At 46.3% G+C, this 27,392-nt stretch overlaps 1 protein-coding gene across 2 annotated transcripts in view; it reads right to left on the bottom strand.

Annotated features, from left to right (window-relative positions):
- Positions 1-844: 844 nt before the first annotated feature.
- The window catches only part of ICA1 (islet cell autoantigen 1), a 136,122-nt gene continuing 109,574 nt past the window's right edge, over positions 845-27,392 (bottom strand). For both annotated transcript variants that reach the window (XM_054563910.1, XM_054563911.1), the window contains exons 10-14: positions 26,371-26,423; positions 23,670-23,732; positions 23,525-23,557; positions 14,124-14,393; positions 845-1,621 (exon numbers count right to left, since the gene is read on the bottom strand). In XM_054563910.1, the coding sequence (XP_054419885.1) occupies positions 1,500-1,621; positions 14,124-14,393; positions 23,525-23,557; positions 23,670-23,732; positions 26,371-26,423 (541 nt within the window). In that variant the 3' untranslated portion in view covers positions 845-1,499. The remainder of the gene's footprint in view (positions 1,622-14,123; positions 14,394-23,524; positions 23,558-23,669; positions 23,733-26,370; positions 26,424-27,392) is intronic.

The raw sequence follows: 27,392 nt of genomic DNA, 5'->3' as shown, positions 1-27,392 counted from the left end.
GTTAAGGGTGCAGCGAGCCCTCCTGTGCGCCTGAGGGAGGGTAACCAGGCGGGGGCCCTGGGGATCTATCTGGGTGACCTCCAAGACTAAGAAGGCCAGGCTGAGGAACTGCTAAACAAATGAGACTCCCAGGACAGCCCCTGCCAGCCGGGAAGTGACACAGCTACGCCTGCCACTTAACATGGAGTCCCAGGCTTCTTCCCATGTGGGAAAAAGAGACCACCTTCCACTATCCCTGTCTCCTGTCCCCCAGGCTGTCATGGAGAGGACAGTGGCCACTGCTGGGGCTGGGCCTTTCCATGGGGGCAAAGCACAGGCAGCCGGGGGAGGCCAACATTCCTGTGGGTTTCGGGGAGACCCTTTCAGAGCTGGGGACTGAGGCCACAGGAGGGAAGAGGCCTCTCTGGCCCGGCTGAGCTCATAGGACCATTGCCTGGCTAAGCATCAATTCTACCCTTAGTCAGGGCCACTGGCTCATCGAAAGGGCCGTGTGCAGGCTTCTGCAGATGTGTGTGGCCTCTCAGTTAGCATGCCACAGGTCACAAGGGAGGAGAGGAGAGGCACCAGCTCTGGGCTTTCGACCACTGTGGAGTGTCTAAGCCACTTATGTTCCCACATGCAAAACTGTTTCTCCCATCCCTGCCAAGCCAACAAAAGTCCAGGCCCTCCTCCCCGGCCGCTGTACCCGGGGGCTGCACGGGGTCCTGGCAGCAGCTTCATGCAGGTGCAACTGGCCCCCCTGCTCTGTCCCTGTCCAGTCCCTGCCTGCCCCCACAGCACCGCCCCAACTGTGTCCCCACAACACATTATTAACTTGACTTTGCATGTCAAATATCTTTTCCATTTAATTAAAAAAAAACAGTTAATGTCACAAAGGACTCCAGAAATACATGCTTTTGACACTGGGATCTCCTTTCCATAGACAGGTTCATGCAGCAGAGACCAGCCCAGCTCCTCCGCTCGTGGCCACTGGGAAGGAGCTGAGCACAGTGTCTTTGGTTGGCTGGAGCTTCGTCCGGAGCTCGTCGGGAGGTGGCTTGGCAGGCAGAGGGGGTCTCCCTGCAGCCTCCCCCACAGGGGACAGAGGCAGAGGGTATAAGAGGAGGCGTTTCAGCTTCGCCAGCCTCCCACTGCCTCTGAGGCTGAAGACACATTATTTAAACCTAATACAAAGTAGGTTTACGATTTGAACTTGGATCTCACAGTAGCCCAGTGACACATCAGCAGCCACGATGGGGTTTTCGGCAGGAGAACAGCCAGCCTGGAACCTGCTCCTAGACAATCCTGTATTGTTAGATCCACAGGGAGAATACACTAAATTCCTTTATACCAAATAAGAGTAAATAATTATACCAATATAAACAGGGTCATTGACCCTTTCATTTTATTAAAATGGCACGTTAATAGTAAAACAGAATTCTGATCACGTCACCCTTCTGCACGCCCCCAGGCGTGTCGCTGAGGAATGGCGTGTGGGCTCCCTCCTGGAGCCTGCAGACTCAGGCATTGAGCAATTCATGTTCTTTATCAGTTTTCCCAATGGCGTCAGGATTTGATAACGGGTCGAGGTCAGCAAAGAGGCTGAACCAGGCAGTCAGGTCCGAGGCAGGCTTAGCAGGCTCTGGGGAGAGAAGAGGAAACATCAGCTCAGCCACCTCCAAACACCCCGCGTCACTGTGCTGCCTGTGCCGCCACACTCATCTTGAAGAGAGCATATGCTCCATCAGAGACCACTGCACTTCACCTCCAGAACTAAGTGGGGCCCTGGCCATGTAGCTCGGTTGGTTAGAGTGTTGTCCCGATACACCAGGGTTGCAGATTTGATCCCTGGTCAGGGCACATACAAGCAACCAACCAATGAATGGGTAAGTAAGCTGAACAACAAATCGATGACTCTCTTTCTCTCTTTTTACACCACCTGCCTCCTCCAAGATCAGTAAAACTAGTCAGGGAATTCCAGGTCCCTCTGCTTGCTGGCCGAATCACATTTCTCAAGCTTAAAGCTCAGGAAAGATGGAGCTCTCGTGTTAAACCCCACCCGCACCCCACTCCTGTGGTGTCCCCAGTCCACGGAGTTACCTAAAACCTCATACCTTGCCATTCCACCACAGGCAGGAAATAGCCTAGTTATTTCAGAAATCAGACTGCATGGCTGAGGAAGCGAGGTGCCTTCCAGTGTCCACTGAAGGGACCTTTCCCACCCTGCGCGGTCACAAGAAGTATTGTGGCCACTCTTTAGGGCTTCAGAGCTATAGGCCCAGAACGGGGTTGGAGCCTCGGCCTGGGCGCTCAGGGTCACTGCCCTCCTCAACCCTCTCCATCAGGCAGGGGAAGGAGCCCCTGACATGCCTCCCGTTCCCCCACTGGCTCTAAATCGGCCCATCCCCTTCAGCCTCACTGGACTGTTCTCTTCAGCTGCCTACACTGAACCACCTGCCCTCACTTCCTGAATACCACAATTACGGAGCCAAATTGTTTCCCAGATGAGGAGAACATTTTCAAGAGTGCCTGATGCAAGTGATTTCTAAATAAGGTGGGGGCTCATCTTTATCTAAATCATTCCACATGAGAATCTAAGTTCATTGGCTTGGGTGACCCATGCGTTTTTTCCTTCTCCAACAGGCAGGAGTATCAAAAGCACCAAGAAAATGTCTCTTTGACAGGTTATCCTTCTAGCTAAGAGCAGCTAGGAATGTGCTTGCCATCTGGCCAAAAGGAGTCTCAGAAAACATGGGTGGGACAAGTTGCTAGAAGTGGTTATATTAGATTGATGGGGGGAATTGGTGGGACTGTCCCCACCAGAGCAGGACCTTCGATCTTTTCATTAAAATGGCAACTGTTGGCAGTGCACTGATCATGTTATACTTCTGATTCTGTCTTCCCCCCACCCCCAAAATCTCTGGTAGATATATTACTTGCATTTTGTAATCCTTACTCAAGGATATACTTATTGATTTTAAACAAGGGTGGGTGGAGAGAGAGAGACACATTGATTGGCTGTCTCTCCTCCTCGTACACACCCTGACTGGGGATCAAACCTGCAACCTAGGTACGTGCCCTGACTGGGATTTGAACCCTCACACTTTCAGTGCATGGGATGGTGCTCCAACCAACTGAGCCACCTGGCCCGGGCGATGTGTTCCTTTTTTTTAAATTTAAATGTTTTGTTGTTTATGCTATGACAGTTGTCCCAATGTCCCCCCTTTGCCCCCCTCCACCCCGCCTGCTCCCGCTCCCACAGTCACCTCCATGCTACTGTCCATGTCCATGGGTCATTCATACACGTTCTGTCACTAATCCCTTCACAATATATTACTTTTTAGTGAGAAAATCAATGCATTTATTATACAGCTAACACTACTGTAAGCAAGGCTAGTTTGTAATATCCAAGTAATTATTGTGAGACATTAATTGAATTCCTTGTACAGTTAGCCCTCAAGGCACTGGGTATGATAAACTGAGTTATTTTGATTATGATAAACCGAGACTTGAGACATCTCAGTATAGTTTGCTTGGGGGTGGGGAACACCTGAAAAAAAGAGAAAAGGAGTCACTTTCTTCAGTCATGTAGGAGGTTACACAAAGAAACTGTATGCAGCAAGACTGATTTAGGATTAGTCTATGCTTGATAGAGAATATCAAGATATCTTAAAGACAGCTCCAGTGAAAATATACTACACACTCCCCCTTCCTCCTAACCTCTGCAAAGGCCTTAGAGGGTCCCTCCAAGAGCGGGCGTGGCCCTGCCGAGGAGCCAGGTGCCTGTGCTTTGGTGCAACCCTCACGCGCCCCAGGCCTCTGCTGTCGCAGGGAAAACCAGATGCAATTCTTTGCACAACACCTACAAGAACACCATGGGAATGCTTTTTCATGATAACAGCTACTTCCTGTGGTCAACCCAGGGAAAGTGGGTGATGACCCAAGAAGAGAGAGCTGCAAATGCAGACAAGAGAGCTTCAGGCGAGTGGATGTTCTCCGGGGCTTCTTTCAAAAGAGAACAGACCTCAAGAGCTTGAAAGGCTGTCTCTGGCTCTCCATGAGGAGCACTAATTAAATGCCTTTTTGGTGGTCGCGGGGGTACCTTCAGCTAAAGATAGAACACCTCTGTGGCCTTTCCTGTCTTGCTCTTTCCACCCAATCTTGGGGAGCAACCAGTCACATGGAGGCAGACATTTGATTCCTCCTCAGTAGATTCGATAGAGGGAATTATGAATTAGAACATTAAAAGCCAGAAAAAAGAAGTCAGAATGTAATATTGAGGATCACGTACAATGCTCCACCCTGCGTAGCAGATGCTCAAATAGAAATCAGTAAAGACAGACAGAAAATTGTGTTAGGTTGGCGGCAAGGAAGGTGATGGTCATTTTGAGGGGATAAAACCTTTCACTACAGGGCTGTGGTCATTCGAACTGAGTGCCTTTGGTGCTGGCCATGGCGTAAGAGGACAAACATTGCTCTCTGACCAGCCTAATGTTCAAAACCAGGGGTTGTTAGATCTCGGGAAGAGCAGCCCCACCGCGCTGGCTGTTGCTGGGCAGACGTGCCTCTCAACTGCAGTGGCCTCCGAGGGCGGGGAAGAGGGTGGTGTGACGAGACCTTTCTCTTCTCCAGGGGAGATCAGGTAGAGGTAACCATGCCTGGCTCAAAACTATGGAAAACTAGGGGAAAGGTTGGATTTTGAAAAACAAAGGAGAAATTGCTGAGGTTAAAGCATTTTTGCTTTTAGCTTTAAGCCCATTTTTGCCCCCCCAAATAACATCACTTCACGGTCACACCAAAGATGATCAGCAGTGTTCCAAGGTAATCAAGTGCCTTGTTTGTCTGTCACGAACAGAAAAAGTGTGAAAAGGTGAACACCATTAATTGTAGTCCTGAAATTAGCAAACCACAGCTCTTCTCTACTCCTATTATGATCCGGTTCATTTTTCTATACAGTTAATCTAAAGTGGGAAATTTCCTTAATGCAGATAAATGAACGGCAGTCCAGCCCAAATATGAGGGGAAAGAAAGGCCCCTTACCTTGGTGCTGGTCCCACACAACGGCGTTTAGCTTGTAGAGCCCAACATCCTATAATGCCCCTTGTGCTCTGCCTGCCGGTGATGACTAAGAGCATCCAGCAGTCCCGGCATTTTACCATATGCTTCTTTGTACAACTGCTTTAATTCTTTGCATGAAAGTCCTGTCTCCTCAGAGACAAGAAACTGTTTCTTCAGTGTGCTCCAAAATTCCTGCTGCAGAACTGGTCCATGGTTGATTCTTACTGTGAGACACAGACCATCCAACGATGCTGGGTCCCTCAGGGTTAAAACTGGATGCTTCTACTGGGATGCTCTGGTCACAGTGTTTTTGACAGAAAAGTTTTGGTTTCTGAGAAGGCCGTCATGGCACATCAGGTTCGCATGGCAGTGAAATCAGTTTCTGGATCAAGAAAGCCACTCATTGTATGTTACATAAATGATAGAACTTATTGCTGTGTGTTCCTGCTGCCATTCTAATAAGGGACTTGATTATAGAATCATACTCTACTTATTAGTTTGTATTTTTGTCTCTGCTTCTAGAGTTGTGAGCCCCTTGAAGGTGGGGACTATTCATCTTTATATCCTTTAGTGCAATGCCTCACACATGATGGTTGTTGGATTGAGATACGCTATGGAAGGACTCTTTTAAACCATGAGAAGTACACTTTTGATGCATTAAGAGATGGCAAAGCAATGCTTGGCACAGTAGATGTGAAAATACTCACTGGGTGAATTGTTTCATTTTAGGCAAGTGGCATACAAACTTCTCTATGTAGACTAATGAATGACTAATGAAACGGGGCCTCTGACCAATTTATTGGCTCTGAAACAATGACAACATATATGGGCTTTTAAAAAGTATTGCCATTCATTGGAAAGGTACTTGAACATGTAGTTAACGTACTTCATAAACAATCAAAAGCACCAGATTTTGAGGAGACTTTATGGGATGATGGAAATGTTCTAACACTGGACTCTGGTGTAATGGTTGCATAATATAAATTTACCAGAAATCCATCAACTGTCTGTCCTCTTACAATGGGTGAATTTTATGGTATAGAAATTATAGTTCAATAAACTGGTTTGAAAAAAAAAAAAAAAGAACACTATTTGGTGTCATCTGGGAGTAGCACAAGTTCCCTGGTTCCTAGGAAATTGGCCCACGAGCATTTTGCTTCTCAACCCAAATCACATCAAACAGCCGTAGATGTGGGAAGTTAAAACTGTGGTTCCATTGTGTGCCAAAGAAAGCTGAAAGAGGGAGAATCTAACTGGGTAAATTTTACCTTTTCCCTACAGCCCTCTCCTGGGCACCAAGCGTAGTTAAGACCTGCTTGTGCTCAGTGCAGCACCGCAGCCGGCCAGGCCTCAGTCTGTCAGAGCAGAGGTCTCACCACGTGGGGCCTACACCAGCCGTGTGCGCCACCCACCGCCCGGGAGCTGGCCAGCAGTGCAAGGCCACGGGGCCAACCCTGACCTGAGTCAGAATCCCCGGAAACGGTTACAACAAACCCTTAGTGATCATCCAGCAAGTGTAAGTTTGGGGAGCAACATAAAAGGTCTCTCTCTCCGTCAGAATCAGGGTCCTCTTGGCTAAAGTCAGAGCCAGGACAAGGAGACAGCCTGTCCTAGGAAACAGAGGGGTCCGCTTCAGAACCCCACCGTTTCCCCAGGTCTTGCAGCTTTAAGCTCTTCCATTTTGTCAAGCTCTCTGAGCGCAGGGAGGCCCATGCTTCCAGAGAGAACCGGAACCGACTCAGAGAAGAGCCAGGTGGGAGGTAGGGCAGTCACCCCTCCCTGCCTTCTGGATGCCACTTGTATGGTGGGAACACAACAAGATAATCCCTCCCATTTCAGAAATATGCACCACACTCATTTTTAAAAAATGGCTACAGAGAACACTGGAAGGAAGAGGCAGGTTCAACGCATTGCCTTTTTCAGAGTGCAAAACGGAAGATGTTCCTAAAGGAGGCCAGTCAAGACGGAGCTCCCCGTGCTTTGTGTGATGGGCACATTCCCAAAAAGTTACACGTAAATAAAATGTCTGTATATCAAGTCATACTGTAAAAGTGCCAGGAAGACAAATCCTATTTTCAAGCCTATCATTTAAAGGATTGTAATGGCAGATTCCTTCATAAGGACAATAAATGTCTTCTAACTGGATTCCTTTGTAAAAACGGGATTTTTGAATTTTGCTCACCTCATGAACCACACAGGCGGTAGCAGAGGACATGAAGGAGGATGAGTCTAAAGGTACCCCTCTTTGGGAACTACGATGATGGAGACTGTCTACTCCAGAATTTTCACAAAGACACAGGGTGTCAGTAGTCACTTGTCCCGTGGTGTGAGAAGAAACAACAGCCAGGTTGCCTGGTCCCATTTTCTGCTCAGAACAGCTATTATGCATCAGTCTAACAATCTGACTATATGTGCATGAGAGGAAGAAATGGTGCGGCTGTGACACTAGCTATTATTTTAAAAAATTTTAAAAGCAAATACTAAGCTCAGCTGCAATTTCACCCTCAATCATATCACTTTGGGAATTATTTAGGGGAAGGGTGCAATGTGGGTAATTATGGACAGAGTGCTAAGCTGGATTTTCAACGTCCCAGTTTCTGTCAGAAAAAAAATTCCATTTAAAAAGAACTTAGTGTTGCTAATATTCCTGTAATTGCCATCAATTCTCCACTTGGTGCTAGTTGGCTGAGGCATTTTTAATAGGAAGGTGTGGCTGGAAAGACGTCTTCCCATCTCAGAGCAACTGTGTCAGGACAGGGGTGGTGAAGGCTGGGGGCAGTGAGCGCCCAGAGCTCTGTGAGCAAAATGACTATCCTAGCTCTCGGCTCCTTTGATACGTCAGCTGTGCTACCCACTTGCAGGAAACACACATAAAATTTTATTGGAGCAATCCTGCCTCCTTTACTTACATAAGGGAAAATACAAATCAGCCAGAAATAACACCGGCCAGCTACAGCTGCAAGCGAAGCCAAAATAACACCATGCAAAGGAGCGCTTTACGGAGGGTGTAATTTCACCAGCCGGGTTGGTGAAGCCCAGGCTGGGCCGGTCATCAGGGCCCGCGGAGCTCTGCTGCTGGCCGGGCAGTGAGGGGACGGCGGCAACACCCCGGCCGTGACGGACAAGCACCGGGCTGCTGGCGCAGTTCCCGGCTCTGGGCCCCAGTGTCCCCACCTGCAAAGGTGGATAAAATCCCTGCCTTGTCAGGTTGTTGTATGGACAAAACGGGATTTGTAGGTGAAGCCAGCGAGTCCAGAGGCTGGAGAGCCGGCCCTTAAACTAACTATGCTGAATCCGGGCCTTCGGACAGCTCAGCAGTCATCAGGGCCAAGTTCACACCTCGGGATTGTTTTTCTTTTAATCTAGTAGTTCAGTGTTCGTTGCGCTTTCCCTCCCTCCTTGCCATCCTTCCACCCACTGCTTTTTAAGCCTCTATCGTACTCTAGACACTGAGCTATGTTCTGGAATGTGATGGTGAGCAACGCAAACATGAGCCCTGACCATGACAACCTAAAGCAAGAGACAGAAAATGAAATCAATTTTACAATGAAGTGAGACAAGAGGAATGCTCAAGGCTGAGGTGTGACAGGAACACAGAGAGCAGACACCTGACCCGGGGCAAAGGGCGGAGTCCGAGAAGGCTCCCTGGATGAGACAACACTGAAGCGGAGAAGCAGATGGATGCGAAGTTGACCCCCTTCGCGGAAGCACCATGGCTGGGTAGGTGGGCAGTGTGCTTGGCAGGGAGGGGAGAACATGTGCCAAGGCCCTGAAATCTGACAGGGCAGGAGCCCGGCTTATGGACATAAGACAGGGTTGTTGGGCAGAACAATGTCCTTCCGTCAGGGAACGGTGTGGGAGGGGTGGCCCTTTTAGCCACGAGGCCGGGGCCACATTCTACAGGACCTTGTGAGCAAAGCTGAGGAGCTCAGACCTTACATGACGAACTGCCACAACTTGGGATGCCTTGACTGCCTCGCCTATCAAATGAGGGGCTGCAAGATGGCCATCAGGGGTCCTTGCATGGGCTGGCGGGGCCACTCAGATCCTGCAGAGACATATCCAAGGCCTGTGGCGGCTCCTCAGAGAAAGGCCTGGACAGTGCTGCCTCTTTGACGGAACAAGCAATTCCATCTGCTCACGATGAGAGTGCCTGCTCCACCTTCAAATGATCTCTAAATATGCCTCAGTCTTCTCCTTCAGAGGATTCCACTTGAGCCCCAGGATGTCCAGTCGCCTGGAGCCAGTCTAAGCCACGGATACCTCTGGGCGAGGAAAGGTGCATTTGAGATAAACCAAAGCTTAACATTGCATTGGTCTTCAATGGAAACCCACCCAGGTGGCAAGAGCACCTTGGAATTGGGTGAAACAAAAGACTATCTGGAAGGAACACAGAGCTGTGCATCTGTGAGAATCGGGGACCAGACCCCTGACTTCTGTTTGCAGAATTCTAAATTAAAAGATGTCCTGGTGCACGCATTGCGAGCATCAGTGCCTGTTTCTAAATTGCACTTTGGATGGCGGTGGAGGACAGAGAGGAATGCCGGACGAGGCCAGTCGGCCTGGCCTTGTCTCCCCTCAGGCCGCCTCTCTGCTGGCTCTCTTCCTACTCACTCCAAGAGGCCTCAGGAAGATACAATTTTCTCATCACTATATGACACAGAAAGCCCCAGGCCCTATCATGCTGGGACTTTAGAAACTTAGAAATCGTGGCTAAAAGTCACTCTTTATTCAAATTTTCAGCACAATTTGATCCTAAATATAAGTTGCTTTGTTTTGCTCTCCTACGGCTTAAAATGGGGCGTGGGGTGGGATATAAAGGTTCTCATACTAAATTCCCTTTCCTTTCTATTCCCCCAGAGGCCCAAGAGAAGAGGGGAGGCAGCAGAGGATGGGGAGAAGGGGGGGGGAATGCACAAGAGGGGAAGGGGGAGAGATAGGGGTGGGGGTGCAGTATGTGGGAGAGCCCTGAGGCTGCTGTGGAGAGAAACATCGATATGTTGTTCCATTATTTAGGCATTCATTGGTTGCTTTTTGTATATACCATGATTGGGGATCGAACCCACCACCTTGACGTATCAGGATGATGCTCTAATTAACTGAGGTACCCACCAGGGCCTCCACCTCAGCCATCTTGACACACTGACCCTGAGGACACAGCTCCACCTGGCCCTCACAGAGAGTGAGGACGGCAGCGGCACCCGGCAGGTGTACGTACAAGTGAGCATGTCAGCGGCTGGGAGTATAGGCAACAACTTTGTGGACAATCTTAACTTCAAACAGTCGCCTCTAGAACATCCCCCACCAACTCCTGTAGTTGACAGGGACCTTGTCTCCCTATACCCACATCCTTTCTCTGTGATAATCAGGTTAATCAGTGTCAGTGCTGCTCCCCTGGAAGCATCCAGGGAGAGGCCTCCTGCGGAGTCATGTCTGCCATCGGAGACATGGTACTAAGTAGTTAAAGGCACAGGTTTCCCAGCTAGAAGATTCAGGGTCAAAATCCAGCCTGCCTCCTACCAGCTGTATGATATTCGTTAAATGAGGCAGCCACTCTATACCTCAGTTTCCTGGGCCATACAATGGAGGTAGACAGTGACAGCACCTGCCCCAGAAGAGTGTCGTGAGGATTAAGTTAACACCTGAGCACACAGGACAGTGTGTGGCTCAGCATGGGCCACATGGCATGCTGGTAACGGCCGGTTTACCAGCTGCTAATGGCGGATTCACAGAATCACAATCTCAGACCTCAGCACCTCTGAAGTGGGGGTCAACCCAGGATAAAGATAAGAAGATAAAGATGAGAAGATAAAACTGGCCTGTGGGAAGACGGTGCACCTTTGGATGACTTGGGTCGCTCCTCATACATTATTTAGTGAGGCATATTAACACCTCCTTTTACACACAGGAAGGCAAAGGGCCCAGAGAATATGAAGGGCCTGAGCAATTGTTGCAGAACCAGTGAGAGGAGGTTTGCAGGATACAAACAGCTCTGCATTCCCCACTGTTTGTTTCCGTTTGAGCAGATAAGCCAATGAGCTTTTCTACTCCATGTTTAGTTTGACTATTTAATTATTTCAGTGGTTTACTTAATTTGGTTTTTGAGATGATGTGGCTAATTAGGGAAAGCAGTTTCAATAGGAGGTATCAAAAGTGTCACAGTCATTTAGATGCTTTTGCAATTCATGTATATAGACAGATACTTGTAGAGTATGGTTGAAAAATCTACAGCCAACTCCTGTCTTTTACTCCTTTTTTTGGGGGGGGGTGAGGGGAGTCCTGAACAAAGCATAGAATGTGGATGTAAGTGCATTACAGGATCAATCATCGAAGCAGGGAGCCTGTTGTTTATTGGTACCACATGTCCCAACAGGTCCCTGAGTCAGGCGGCAGCATCAGGGTGGAATTGTGGGAGCCCCCGCTGGGAGTCTGCTGGTATGGTGGAAGCCGAATGGACTTCCCCTTCCAGACACTTAAGTTGCACTTTTTTCCCCTGTCATTTTGAGTTCCATGGACATTCAGTTTGTAGCTGTTGGCATGCAAAGGAAACGGGGTAACTCAGAGGTTACAAAGAACTGCAGCAGAGGAAAGGGAACTTGTAGCAGTCAGATGATCCTTTTAAATGGTAACGCAGACCATGGTCATGCTTGGCCCAATATGCTGTGATGGGTCCCAAGTTCTTCCAAAGGCTACGAGGCCCTGGGTGGCCCAGCCTCCATCTCTTCCCTGAGTGCCTCTCCCATTTGCTCTGTGGGCTCCAATCACAAGGCCCTGCCGCAGATCCCGGGCCACACCGGGCGGACTTGTCCTTCCCTTTGTTATTGGCACAGGGGGTCCCTCTGCCGGGATCTCCACATGGCTAATTTTCTCACCTCCTGCAAGTCTTGACTCCGATCTCCTCTTCCTAATAAGAACCTAGTTCGGCAGCCTGCCCTACCCTGCCGCCCCGCCACGCTCCCTATGCCCTGGCTTTACTTTTTCTTTGTTCTTTTTTTTTTTAAGGACTGCCAAAACTGTACTTTTTCTTTCCTCCATACCATCAATCAGTTTCAAACCTCCAGTGTTATTTGCTTCTTTATCATGCCCATCACCTTCTCTCCATGAGAATGTGAGTTTCAGGGCAGCAGAAGCCTTGCTTTGTCCTCAGATGAGTCCGAGTGCCTGGCACTCAGAAGTACCCAATAAATATTTATTGAATGAATGAAACACCTGCCAAAGTGTGAGTAGGGTGGCAGCCTAACAGAGACTGTTTGTCCGAGAAGTAATTGGCCTCCCTTGGCGGACCTCTTTTTCTCTTTCCGTAGTAGAGCTTGCATCTCTCTCTGCTGTCAGAACACCTCCTTCCTTAGAACCAAGTGTGCCTTTTTGTGCCTTCCCCTTGGACTTGGGACAAGGCTGAAGCGCAAAGCCCTGGGTCACTGCTGCTGTCACAGCTCCTGGGCATGGCTCCAGGGCCCCTGAGAGCTGACATCTCACCCTGCCTGCTCAGGAAAAGGGCCTGGAGCTCTGGCTTCTCAGAGTGGGGCACGCACAAGGGTGTGACACAGCCACCCTGGCTAAGCAGGATCCCCGCCATCATCGAGCTCTGTGGTGACTCCAAAACGTGGGGCTTGAGCGGGGCTCATCCTGCAGCAGAGCTGGATGGAGGGCTGAGCTGTGGATGCCACTCTGGCCGCCCGCCTCTCCTGCAGCCCGTTAGCACCTCCACCACAGGTGGGTGGGGTGACATCAAGTCATCCCTGCCATTGCTTATCTGGAGCTTGGTGAGAGAGGCAGTGAAACTCAGAGGTGAAACCGGGGGCAGAAAAGTATTTTTGGATTTCACTTATCCCTCTTATCTCTAACTCCGTTTCTGAAAATAAATGTGATGGCCATGAAACAGGACTCACGAAGAAAGATAAAAGGGATGATGTGTTTCATAAAAAAGAGAAGAGTTTCTTGTCTTGCCCACCAACTCTTGGCATGTCCATGATCTCATCTCCAACGAGCTAAGGTTTTTTTAATAGCACATAATTACTTAATCATTCCGGCTCTGCCGTTTGTTCTCAGTTTTAAGTGCCAGATAAACAAGGTGTTTATGAAGGAGATAAGTCTAAATTCATGGAAAAACCAAAACAATTTGAGAATCTCTTAATACTATCTCACGATTAAAGCAACATGAAAGGAGGAAAAAAAGCGTTGAAATGCTAGAAAATGGTTTCCTTCCCAAGGTCTGGTTGATAAGAGGCTCAAACTTAAATATTTAAATTTCAACCAGAGGCTTACTTTCTGCATCCTCCATCCACGCGGTTCCCAGGCCAGCAATTCTCAACCAGCACGTAGGCTGCCGGCGAGCCCCCACATGCCTAGAACCCTCACCGGTGCTTCTGACCCCTGTGGTTGGTGTGGAAGCTCTTCCTGCTGTGGCTAAGGATGCATAGGACTGCGGGACCATGTGCTTCCAGCAGGAATAAGACAGTTGAGCTCAGGGCACACTCAGGGTCAGGGTGGGCCAGAATGGGGAGCGAGCAAGAGCAAGAGCAAGAGCAAATTAGTGTGGGAAGAGTTAAGAAGCCCAGTGTCCTGTCAGTGGGCGCTCAGAAATAAGGCATGTCTACGGGGGTGTGGAGAACTGTGTCCCGCGGGAGTGTACAAGGGGACTCAGCTAGGGTGACTGCCCAGCAGCAATGGCCAAGCGACAGGGCCGTGACTGCAGAGACAATCTGATCCTCTCCAGCACCCCACAGGCATGCGTAAAACCCAAAGACAATAAGACCAAGAACCGCCCTTCTTGCCTTTTATGGATAGAGACTGTTAACAAAGGGAGAGCTTTAAGAGGAGGAGTAGATTTTAAGCCCTGCAACATCTTAAAGCTAGGATGTGAGTCTAAGATTTCAGCTAAAAAGTCACTGGATGTAAAAAGAAAATTATAAAAATGAATAAGAAACATAAGCCAAAAAGACACTAGATATGAAACAAAAATCAGAAAACAAACGAGAAAGACAAAGACAAAAGAAATAGGCCTTTGGATTAAAAACAAAACAAAAGAAAACTAAGAAAGAACAAACCAACAAAAAAACCCTCAGTTCAATCCCTGTAGTACGTACCTTGCAGCGAGGCCTGTAAGTCTTTCATGTTTTGGTCTAAAAGCTGCGAAGGAAGGAATCCTGAGCCTGCCTGGGGCTTGGGGTCTGGCTCTCCTGGGGCCGCGGCGAGTGCCGGCTCCTTCAGCCGACTGTCTCCAAACACAGCAGCCCACTCCTTGCTGAACTCGCCCTCGTCCAGGGAGGAAGCATTGAAGATCTCATTCAGCAGCAGCAGGTCATCTTTGTCAGCACCTTCCAGTTCCGTGGACTCTGCCCTCGGGCCCAGGCAAGCTGATCAAAGTAAAAGAGAGTGCAAAACCCATCACCACCCTCAGGAATCAACCCCCAGGGGTGCTGGGGTGGGACAGACTGGGCCACGTCTAGATGTTAACAAGATATAAATTAATCCCATTATAATTTCTCTTAAGAAATCTCAGAATGACATTTCTAGTCCCATTGTCCCTCATCCCTTTTCAAAGCAAGTGCAGTTTCTGAGCATCATCAGAATGGCATGGAAATAGTTACCACAAAAATTGTAGGGTTTTGGCTTTACCTTAATATAAAAAGCAAAGTTACCTCCCAAACATTTCTCAGATATGAAACAAAACCAGGATGGAAGGCATGATGGAGATCTTAGTTCCTTGTCTGGGTAGCTTCCTGAACATCCTCCCACACAAGCCCTAAATCCACAGCCAGCACACAACGTGGCATCCCTATGCCATGGGGCAGGTCCGCTCCCATGCCATCCAGGGTGGGAGAGGACCTGCCCCATGCCTTGGCTGGCCCAGGGAAGGACAGGGCAGCAGAGGATGTCAAGAAGTCCAACTACAAACATAGAGGTGTCCTTGCTTCCTTTCTCCTTTGCTGCAACCCGACTGCATAAAGCAAAGGTGGGTCTGGTTTGCCTGAGGGCAACACGGAAAGGCTGACAGGAAAACAGGGCAAATCATAGGACTACCTAGATGATGAGCTCCGCAGGCTGGAGACAGCCCTGGAGGCTGGGGGTGAGCGCGAGACCAGCGGGGAGGCCCGGGACCACCGTTGACCTGCTGTGTGGTTGTAGCAAGACCCTTATAACCCCTTGGAGCCTCTGTTTTCTCACATATAAAATGATAATATTAATAATGCCTGCCTCAGAGTATTGTCAGGAAGCTCAAAAAGAAAGAACTTGACTGTTGGTCCAGAAGGAGGGTTTTAAGGAAGAGAGCCATTCTTAAAATATGAACATGGACAAAACACTGAACAGTGAACACAAGGAGAACAGGGCGTTACTACCAGAAATCCTGGAACAAGGCCTTATGTTGGGTTTTCTACATATTTTGAAAACCAAGGGCTGATGGTTTTATCAACTGTGGCTTTGTTGTGGTAGATAACTGCCACCAGGCAACTGCAAGTGTTTTTGTTTTAAGTCCTGAAGAGAGGGAACAATGACAGTTTATATTTTATCAGAGCTACACTGCAATTCTGATACTGTCATATTAAGTGAGTTTAACAGGTTTTCCTCAAATAAATGAGATAATTATTAAGTGAAGGCTTTTTTTTTAAAGAAAAGTTTATCTCTGTCAGATTTACTGGATCTATTTTTAACCACAGTTTCTATATAAAGATCTACAGATTGTGGGGATTTTTGATGTGCTGAGCGGACTGGCTATAAATCAGGGAAGGAGGAGGCCAGTCACTCTCCTATTACTGTGGTTTAGAAACAGTGGCAAAATAACACTTTAGTCGGACAACTGTCTAATTTAAGCATTCTTATTGTTATTGCAGAAATCTGCACCAAGATGTAACCTGTAGGTGTGCGGTGAGGAGATCTGGGCGCGCGCCCTCCCGCCCTCCTTCTCTCAGCCTCTCTGGGCATCGCCCTTTCTACGTACAGCCTCGCAAATATCTATCCTTCCTACTTTCAGGTGGGACTGAAATGCCCAAGCCTTTTTGCATGGTTTACTTTTCTGGCCTGACAGAAACCAGATGGTTGCTGAACCAGATCCATTTTAATGGAGCCCATTCAAATCGATGTGCAGACCCAGAAGAACAGATAACTTTAAACGAACACTGACAGTTATGGGTGTTCCTCCTGAAGTCACATTACAGCCCCCTCTCTCTGCTAAGTCAAGCTCTGGGTGGGGGGAGGGGCATCCCTGCTTTCCTCCAGATGTCAATCCAGGGAAGATCACGACTAGCATTAATAACAACAAATAATACACTTTGACCCTGCCCAAACCACCACAGACTGGAAAAGTTCTCTGTTTTGACTGTTTAGGTTTTGTGTGATGGATGGTATTTAGAGTAGACTTCTGGGAGTTTGGCTAACTTAGCATCCCTTTCCTCCTTTTCTTGTTTTCCCTTTCAGAAAACACCTTCCTCATGTGATCCTAGTTAGACACCACTTAGAGCCTCCTGTTGCCTCTTCCCAGGTGGACCTGTGACCGGCTCCGGGGTGGGCACAGGCCAGAGGTTTCCCTGAGTTTGGTGTATGGAAGCTGGAGGGAAGATGTTCTTTCTTTCTTGGGGATTCCAAGTTGTAAAGACACAGTTTCCAGGACTGTAGTGACGAGGGAGCCAAGCACAGAGAGAAAGAGCATCAAAAGTTGGAGAGAGGCTCCTGATGACACTGCCTCAGCCCCTGCATCCAGCCTTGCTTGAAGCCAGTCAGTCTACTGCTGTTCCATGGACTGATACCCACTATGTTCATTCCTTTTCTTTTTAATTTTAAAGCTAAACTATTCTGAGACGGGTTCTATAACTTCCAACCAAAAGATTTCTGACTAACACACACTTAGTGACAAAAATAAGAAAAGGATCCATGGTGAGGATGATATTGTCTAGAGCTAGTTCAAAATAAAGTCTGAGGTCTACAATTGAATTTGGCCTATTGCTTAGTGTCCCGGTTTTTAACAGCAAAAGCAGGCTACAAAGTGGACATTTTCTATTTTAAGAGAACTTATTACTTAGCTAAGAGCAATGAAACTGGCACTGACTTGAACCAGAAAACAGGGAAACCTCCCAATTATTGCCCTGATAATTAAGATGCTTGAGATTACTATACATACATAACTTGTAAGAAAAGCTTAATTACAAGCAGAAAAGGACCGGTTTAGGTCTGTCACCAGACACGTCGAGACTTGTAAACTAACACTAGTCAGTTGGCTCTTAAGAATCATGCTATCCTTTTTGCTGGAAGTAATTCAACTGCACTGTGAGAAAACGGGGACACACACAGAGAGATGATAAGCTCTTTGCGAGAAGCCCTAGTAAGAGGTATACAACTGAAGTCACAGCTGATTTTCTGAAGTCCCCGAAGTGATTGCTCCAGGGTTATGGCACCCTATCCTGCTCTTGTCCTAAAGGGCGAACCAAGGTCGTTCAGCCCTTGGGTGTCAAACCCACAGATACTAATTCAAGCCCCCTTCAGGCTCTTGAAAGCTCTCAAGTCTCCATGTTCACATTTATGTCAGATAACCCAACCACAGCCGTTACTGTAAAAGTAAAGGCCAACAGATGATGTACTCCAATTCTCACCTCTCGGCCTCCAACCCTAGGACCCTCCACGCGTTCCCTCTTCCTTTCCAAGATGAATCTTCTCTCTGCTCTCCCCATCCTTTTGGGAGCCTGCTCTGACCTCACCACCACTCAGCCCCAGCGCCTGCAGTCTCTCGTTCTCTAAGGCTGCTCCTCCTGGCCCCAGGAGACACGTGCGCAAACCAACAGCAGTCAGCCTCGGCTCGGCTCGGCTCGATGCTGCTGGCTCCCCCCACCCCACTTCCCACTACTGCTCTGGCTTCTTTCTCTTCAGTGCAGTCGCACTCTGTGTGCCACCGTTCTTTTTTGCCTTCCTGTAATCAAGTTCCTATCACCACCGAACACTAGAGTTGCCTCTCGAAGGTTACCAGTGAGATCCTCCCAGCCAATTCTAACCTCCTTTTCTCAGGCCTCTGCCTCTGTACCACTTTGCCCTGTTGCCCACTCTGGAAATGCTGTCATCTCCTGAGAGTCCTCATGAAGTGGCTCTCTTAGCTGTCTTCCTAGCTTCTTAACAATACATTCCCTGCTGCGTCTTCCAATTCCAGTTGCCATACGGTTTCCTCCTAAGCCATCCTGTCTTCCTTCCCTCCTTCTCTGTAGGAGATCTTATTTATTATCATGGTTCCAATCTCATCTGGGAAGATTCTCAAATCTCCATCTACAATTTGAAGTTTTTTGGAACCCTGATGACAAATTTGTGACATGGTGACCCTTTGGCATTTGCCCATTGGCAAGCCTGCTGGCACTCCATAAAAGGCGATCCCCCCCACCCCCGCCCCATCACTCTATACCTTTGCTCAGTTCAGCTGTGATATTATCACTCAAAATCATCAATGGCTCCCTCTGATGACTGAGTAGTAATAACCCATATAGTGGTATCAGGACCTCTACCAAGTTCTAATGCAGCCTTTCATCAACACTGCCTTCAGGGAAGCCTATGATTTGGCAAAACTCCTCGGCTTGCCATTTCCCAACCATGTTTTCCTGCTTTCCTGTCTGGGAACCAAAGAGATGCCCTAAGAGAACAATCACACCCAACTGAAAGGGATCTCAGAGATCGTCTCCTCTCACTCATTTTACAGATGAGGAAAAGACATGTGCCCAAGGTCATAGAATTTATTACTTACAGATTATTGGGCTGGAGACGCCTGGCCCACAGGCTAAGGTGTTTTCTCAACACTACTTTCCCTTCAGAGATCTCATCTATAAACTGGTATTTAAGCTTTGGTAGTTTTGAGGGTTTCCGAGGTCAGAGGACCCGCTGGCAGCCTGGCACAGCTCTTGGCTGTGGGCGCCATGGCAGGATGGCCAAGAAGCCAGAACAGCTGGGCATGTCTGCCCAGCGCTGCCCAAGCGTTCACAAATGAAAGCCCTCTGCCCCCTGGGAAAACATTCCTTGGGAAAACTGATCCTGAACCAATGAGCTCTGGGATTCTGACCCAGGGAGTTTTCAGTGAGTGAAAACTGACATACAAAGGAAGTTCTCAAGTTCAGAAGGAGTGTGGTGACAGAAAGCTCGAGTGGGAAAGGGGTGGCAGCCCCCTCAGGTAGTATTTTTGAAATCATACTGAGTTTCATGACCTCAGCACAAATCAGAAACACACGAAGTGGAAACATAACTACGCAGACCAAAAATGAGAGCACAGGAAAACAGATAAATGTCACCCAAGGTACCTTCATCTGTGTGTGAAACAGGAAGACTCTGTTTCTCTGGTTTTCTCCCTGGTCCCCACTCTCAACATTATGACTAATTGCAAAGGCCACATGCTTGCAGCTCACATGAAAAACCCCAAATACCAACACTATCCTCACAGCACCCAAATTAGAGTACAGGGGGAAAGATGGGTAGGAAATTACCTCACAAAAATGTCTAACAAAAACATATCCTTCATCATAAAAAGCTCTGGTAACAAACTGTACTTGTTTGGAATTTGAGAATAATGCCTTTAAAAACTCCCTTCTGGTAAAAAAAAAAAAAAGTCATAGATAATAACAAGAACACTTGAAGATAAACCCACTGTCTTGGAAACACAGATATACAACAAACAAATAAAAGGCAACCTTTCCCCCACCCCCCAACCCCCCCCAAAAAAGCCACCAACAGGACTAAACCCTGAACAGGCACTCAAAAAAGACTTCTGGATGATCCCTAGCCTGACCCTCCATTTTAGCTCCATTGGATTTTAACATGCAAGCAATCTCCTGAAAAACTTGACACTGGGGCAGGATAAATCTACATAGAACATGACTGACTCCATGGTGATCAAGTGAGGGCAATATTGGTTTTAAAAGTGCACCATGCCCTGGCCAGGTGGCTCAGTTGGTTGGAGCATCATCCTGTACACCAAAAAGTTGCAGATTTTTAATTCCCGGTCAGGGCACACACCTAGGGTGTGGGTTCGATCCCCAGTTGGGGTGTGTACAGGAGGCAACTAGCTGATGTTTCTCTCTCACATTGATGCTTCTCTCTCTCTCTAAAATCAATAAATATATATCCTCAGGTGAGGATTAAAGATAAAAAGTGCACAATTATTTTACAGCAGTTCATCCGTGGACACTGAGGGAGAGAAGGAGAAGGGATTAATGAAAAAACAATAATGATGAGCTTAGCATTTGCCACATTGCATGAGAAGAAGCAATTGGATTCCTAATCAGCTGTTTATGGAGACCTGCAGGAAGAGGTTCTGAATGACTAAGGAGGATGTAGGCCCAGAGACAGAAGCACATGCTGTTGCCGTGGGCTAAACGTTCTCACCCGGACCTTATGGGAGCTACTGAATGAGTTGCTCAGTCTTTCTGATTTTTGGTCAGAATTTAGAATCCTTACGTCTAGATGTAGTAACCAAATAAGTCACATAAGACAAATATTTCTATTGTAATACAGACAAAAAAAATTTTTTAAATTGGACAGTGAGTGGTTGTTCTAGAGAAGGGTCTTTTGTGTAAGGCCAAATGATGAAATTTAGGTGAATTCATAAATCTTCTGCTTAAACCACCACTTTCTGCTCAGTTATCTGATGGTTATTTTTTTGGTCCAACTTAGAGGAAAACAAAGACATCTACATGTTTTAAGTTGTGAATTGAGGTTGGGATTGTTACCTGTGGTCACGAGGTGATGTCAGAGCCACTTTCAAGAATCTCAAAATGCCAATCAGTTTCTTTTTTCAACTTAAAACATTTTTGTAAACTGGCCAAAGATGAGTTTTCCATTACATGATCTATTTAGTAGAAGAAAACACATCTCATTATGACACTGAATCAGCGTAATTTCCTGGGCAACGGCTCCTGAAGAATTGTCTCCTTGCTGTTGTCATGAGCAGTCTGCTTTCTGATGCTCTTATTCCACAGCTTAGCCATGCCTTGTCTGTCTAGCAGAATTTCCCCTGGGAGTAGATGGCCCCAGAGCAGCAGGGGGCTAGAGCTTACAGCCCCCGAGTCCTATAATGCCAGCCATGCCTGGATTAAGCTCTTTTAATTTCTTGATTGTTTAATGTCCTGCATATTATAATCAGTGTTTTAATTCAGGATTTGGGCCTTCTGGCAGTTTTCCGAAGGGCACACATTTTGAAGTCAACTAATTAAATGAGTGTTCTTTTCTTCAGTCATCCCAAGTTCTCTGCACACTGAGAGAATATTTTATACTTGTGGCCATGTTCATGTTTAAGCTGATGCTACCCTAGGGGTTGCCAATGAGAAGGGGTAGATGGGGGAACACATGGCTCGTGCCTAAAGAAGGGCTTTGTTGGTTGGCAGTGATAAAGGGAAAGGAGAAATTATGTGACATTGCATTTAACCATGGAAATTTGTAAATCAATTTTTCTGCCTAAGAAAAAAAATATACATTTGGGGGATAGAGCACATTTCATCTCTCTATCTTTAGAGTTAAACTGAGTGCTCAAGGGAAAAAAGAAGAATATGAGCTGCTAATCTGCGAAACAAAGACTGTAACTATAAACCAATGAGATAAATGCTGTTTTTGCAAAGTGGAAAGATATCATCCTTATTTCAAGGTATCTTCACATATGCTTTGCAGAGAGCTTATGAAAGCAAGCACTAGCTCAGGCAGTAGCATTTCTGATTTAATTCTGGGAAGAAATGCATGGCTATTGGGTCAATGTGCTCCCATTATTAAGTTAAAAAAGTCAAAGTCCAAAACGAAAAAACTTTGTGTGTACACGGGGGAAAACACAAGAATATAGAGTCATATTTGCTGTGTCTATGTAAAAAATGCGGGCAGGCAGCAAGAGGGCAGGAATATTGGAATAGAGAGGAGAGTCGGGGGGCAGAGATGGGAGTGAGAGTTTTCTCGCTGTATACATTTCATTATCACTTTGTTTTTTGTACCAATGTGAATGTACCACCTATTCAAAAACTGTTTTTTTTAATAATAAAATTAAATAGAAGACAAAGTCAAAGATCAAATTATATATACAAGAGGCTGTGAATAGGAGAAATAACAATATACCTATCAAAATAAGTAGAAGCATATGTATGATTATAAATACTTCTATTAAATGTTAAGAATTGCTAAAACTATGTGATGGGCACACAGTGCTTGTTATATTATAGTCCTTATCTCGCCTTGTAGGATTAAACTATTTCCCCCTCCAAAAGATAAGTTCCACAAAAACCATTATTCCATCAAACTATTCTACCCTTAAGCCAAGGAGGCACAGTTTTCATGAAAATGGAGGCCATACAATGACAATCTGCAGTAATTATTGCTACAACCTGGTATGATTTCAATATTTATAAATAACTAGCCATTTTGATAAAATATGCATGGACATTCATAAACTATTGCACAGAATGTTGCCTGGAAAAAGAGGAAAGCAGGTTTCTGTCCTCAAGTTTACATTTCCTCAGCCCTAGAAACTTAACATCAGAGTTCTGCTGCCTTTCCATTTTTGAAAACACTTTAACCAATACCCTCTGTTTTCTCGATTTTCTTCCTCTCATACTCTGTGAGTTAAATCCAAACCAAGCTCAGGATGAGTCAAGGAAGTCACTGGCTGCTGTGACCTGGAGTCTGTAGGGTGACCTTGGCTCACTTCAGTCCTGCAGGAAAACTGAAAGCCAGGGCAGGCCAGGCGCCAGCCCCAAAGGCCAGGCCTGCTCTAGAGTGCAGTGCAGAATCTCAAGGGTGCTTTCGGCTTCTGATAAATGATAAGAAGTAAACCCTCAGGAGGATGGAAAGCAAATGTTATGACCAGGTTGCACACACTCAGTTTCTTGGGATTCCTTAAGACTATCAAAGTCTCACACAAATCCATGGCTCTGGATTCTCATTTGGATGGTTATTCAGTAAATGATTTTAGGCCTTGTAAACTTGGGTATGGGACTTAGCTGGCCAGCTCTCCGAATTTAACTAAGGTTCAACGGAGATGCAACAGTATGACATCAGAACAACATTTCTAGTCCTGCTACTAGCAGGTGACACAGGGACACCTGCTTACCATCTGAAGGGTGTCCCTGTGTCAGAGACCAGGAGAGACCCTTTACATACATGATCTCCTGTCCTGCCAGTAACCCAGCAAGTGAGGACAACTGAGGTTGAGAGAGCGTGGGTATGAAGCAAATTCCTTAAAGCCTTAGAGATAATTTATGGTAGAACCAATATTCAAACCCAGGCCTCTCTTATTGTGAAAGCCATGTTTTCTCTACGACAACACACAACCTTTGACATCACAACTTTGAGCTGTAGTAGTATGAGATTGTGAAATTAATTATACAAAGGGCGACAGAACCACATAAACTAATATGTGCTTGAGCATATTTAAATTCATTTATAAAAACAAACAACAGCCACCTATTGAAAAGATAAACATTATAATTTTCTGCATGTAAAACTGGTAATAAAAAAAGTAATTTATAACTCCAAAGTAATGCATAAATCTTACCACCTTCCTCAGGTTTCATGTTTAGTAATTCATCTATCAGCCCATTAGAGGAGGGGAAAGAAAACAAAATCATGAGTTAGTTTTATTTTGTAAGAAGTGTAAATCAAATTTTTAAAATTGAGCCATTTTCTTTAATCTGGATTACCTGAGCATGCATGATGCGTAGAGCTTTTGTCTAAGGCAGATAAAACATTTTTTTCTTCTTCAGCTGTAAATACAATGTGCAGTTGGTCATCAACAATTCACCTGGTGTACATGTTTGCATTCGACTGTAGAGTAAGGTGCACACACAGCTTCAGGAAGGAATGACACCCACACACTCACTCACACAGAAGCAGAGGTCCTTGCTTCACCTTTCATGCAAGCTGCTGGCTCTCAGTGAATGCTGACTTAACAGCCCCAAATCTTTGCTTTGTGTAGGAAAACACCATATGACACTGATCTCACAATTCTCCTTCCATGGACAAATGTGCAACTTACGTGACTATTGATGGATAAAAGGGCAGGTTACTGAGTAAAAGAAGCCAATCTGTAAAGGCTACATATTGCACGATTCCAACAATACAACATTCTGGAAAAGGCAAAACTACGAAGACAGTAAAAAGATCAGTGGTTGCTGGGAGTTTGAGGTGAGAGAGAGCTGAATGGTGAAGCCACAGGGGATTTTTAGGACAGCGAAACCATTCTGTAAGATACTGTAATGGTGGATACATGTCATTATACATTTGTCCAAACCCACAGGCTCTATAACGCCAAGAATGACCCTTAATGTAAACTATGGAATTTCTGGGATAAGACGTGTCAATGTGGTTCATCAGTTATAACAAATGCACCACTCTGGTGGGGGATGTTGATAACGGGGGAGGGGCCATGCACGTGTGGACACAGTGGGTATACGGGAAAACTTTGCACCTTCTGCCCAGTTTGGCTGGGAGCCAAAAACTGCTCTAAATAACATAGAACGGCCTTAAAACTTGGTTTGCTCATATGAACATTAGACTTTCTGCAGGTCACAGAATAAAAGAGCACACTTCATTTTAATGGATTCCATTCTGTGAATATATAAAACAAGGTGATCAACATGTATAGCCTCAAAATATTATGCAAATGCCACAAGCAAGTAAATATATTGCACAAAGAAAAAGAAAATTTGATGCTCCTGTATTGTCATCAATGGCATGAACCTGTGATTAATATATTAATAGATGACAACTTGAATACAAATATAATAAACTGGAGTTAACATTTTCCCACAGAACTAAAATTTTTTGATTCAGTTACCTAGATTACCCTCAACATGATTCACGCTGTCAGTACCCAAGGGATACTAAGGCTGGAGGGTGTGGAGCAATAGTCAGAGAGCTCTTACATAGCCAACGAGGACAGGCTGGCTGTCTCTCTGCCTTCCTTTGCCACTCGCTCCCTCCCTCCGACCTTCTCCTGGTCCTTCTTGTTTATAATATTCACCCAGGCTGCTTCTTTGGCTTTGACAGGTTCTGCAACCACACTTGACTATGTCTCCCCATCACACATGTTACCAAAGCTGGAGTTGCCCTATTACATGTGTATCATGAGATCAGCACTCGCTGCCTGTTTGGCTGCAAGCCCCATCCTGGAACCATCTGACTAGGGCTGCAGAACCCCCACGTCCCCAGAGCCCAGGGCTATGCCTGCCACCGAGGTGGCCCTCAAAAACTTTTGCTGAGCAAATGAGCAAGTATGTGAGTCAGTGAAGGTGTTCGTGTGTGAATGGATGATGGAAACCAACCTAGAGAGGCAAAAAAGTGAGAGTTGTTTTTGTTTTTTTCTGTTGAATGTCACATGGGAGAGAAGCAAATGAAGCAGTAAAGTAGGAGAAGAATAAAGTAAGTGAAGCAAGTGGTTGGAAGAGTAGAAAGCAAGACAGAAGGATGAGAGAGGGTGGAGCAAAGGATGGAACAGAGGGGATTTTCAGGGTCTGCTGTGCCTCCTCCCATCTCCCAGAAAGGCCAGGCGCTGCAGCAAAGGGTGGAACAGGGCAGATGCAGCTCCGTGGCTGGGAGGGCTGGGCTGAACAGACGGTCGGGGTAATTGAGTTCTCCTCCCATCACCTGTAAAACATTCCCCTGTGTCTCTGAGGGTTTTGAGTCCCAGCAAGAGGCTCCACATTACATCACCTAGTTCTACTCCAATTGACCATTCCCTCTACTCCTTAATGAGAAGATGAACCAATGAAAGAATGGGGAGTAATGGCAGGAGACAGGGGGATCTGACAGGCCACTCGTGGCACATGCTATCATCCCCCCACATTCCGATCCCTTTTCCGACCACAGGAGGGTCGGTACACAGAGGGATCTGGAGTCAGTCTTTGCAGAACAGGCCCAAACATCACCTGAAAAGCATTGTCAAGCCCTCCCCCTCTGTTCCCCACAACGGCCGACACCCACCCCACAGCACAGTGAAAGCCGTACCCACCCAATGTAATCGTGCGATCTTATTAAAACTCTCTCTCCAGCCCAAACGGCAGTTAGAACTGGTAATGGGAAAATGGGAATAGCAGAAGTGATATCATCTGTTGTACAAGAAATAGCTCTCTGCTGACTCTCAACTGTGGATACTCGTCTGACGGGCTGCTGCCAAGGTGACTAATGATGCTCTTTGCTGGTTCCAAATACACAACCTCTCTCAATAACACTCTACGGCCGACATCACTGGGCTATGAAAATTTAAGACTGAAGGTGTATTAATATACAATTTTCTCAATTGGAAAAGAAGAGAGGCCTAGGAGGAGCTTGCTGAAAAAGACAATGAGCTGGCTGTTGAAATTAGTATTTCAGAATCAATTCTAAATAAAAATCAAAACTTACTCTTAAAAATAGAGGATTCCTTGTGCTGGTTTTCTTCCTCTAATGAAATCAACCTTGAAATTAAAAAAAAATTTTAGTAATCTAGTTCTGAAATATTTTATTTATGATATAGCCAGATTTTCTGTACAATATCTATTACTGCACTTCCAACACACACAGAGACACAAGGTGCATGTATAGTCATTTACAGGCTATGTTTTTTGAAGAAGAAATACATTTTCTTGTTTTCTCCTGTCCCAAGGCTGGTTAGTAGCATCTTAACATCTGAATCTTGTTTCATTGTAAGGCACATATTCTGCAAATATCTAGGTGGTTAGTTAGGTATAAGAAAGATAGATACTTAAGTTATCATTTAAAAAAAAACCAGTTACAAAACCAATGGGCAAGCAGGGGTTTGTCCTAATTTCTGGAGGACCTCTCAGTAGGTTAATTAAATTACATGAGGCTGAGGGCAGGATCGCTCTCAAATGCAGACAGCTGTCGCCTAACTCCGCTCTTAGCACATACAGGTAAGATCACGGCTGAGAGACCTCCCCAGCCTGAGCCCTGGCTAGTGCCTCGGAACCTCCTTCCTCCGACAGTGGTTCACCTTTACCTGCTCTTTCTGAAAAAAATGCTTGTTGAATTTTCATTGTCTTTTAAAATAGTTCACGGATTATACATTTGAGCTTTTAAAAATGAAGGATTAAAAAGAAGCCGAAATCTGAAATGAATTCAAACTAATCAAGATGATCTCGGGTAGTTCCCTCCTGGGTAAAGGCTAAGGCTTTCTTTTGCCTGTAGTAACATATATGGTGAAAAGAAGATGCCAGGACTCACTGTAGGCTGTCTCCTGCTACATCAGCGGCGGTGGGCAGTCCCACAGCCCCCCGGGGCCCCACTCCCTTCACTCAGGCGCTGGGAAGAGCCCACGCTGATGGCATGGAGGGCCACCGTGAGATGCATAAGTAATGTGCCTGCCACTGGGCTCAGTACAGAGTAGGTGCTCACTAACTGGTACTATTTTTATTTTTATTACTAGG

Source organism: Pteronotus mesoamericanus, unplaced genomic scaffold, assembly GCF_021234165.1.
Source record: "Pteronotus mesoamericanus isolate MK-2021 breed Mesoamerican mustached bat unplaced genomic scaffold, CSHL_Meso_final scaffold_85, whole genome shotgun sequence".
Lineage (NCBI taxonomy): Eukaryota > Metazoa > Chordata > Mammalia > Chiroptera > Mormoopidae > Pteronotus > Pteronotus mesoamericanus.
Note: the sequence above shows the minus strand (reverse complement) of the source record. Positions and strands in the feature narration are given on the sequence as shown.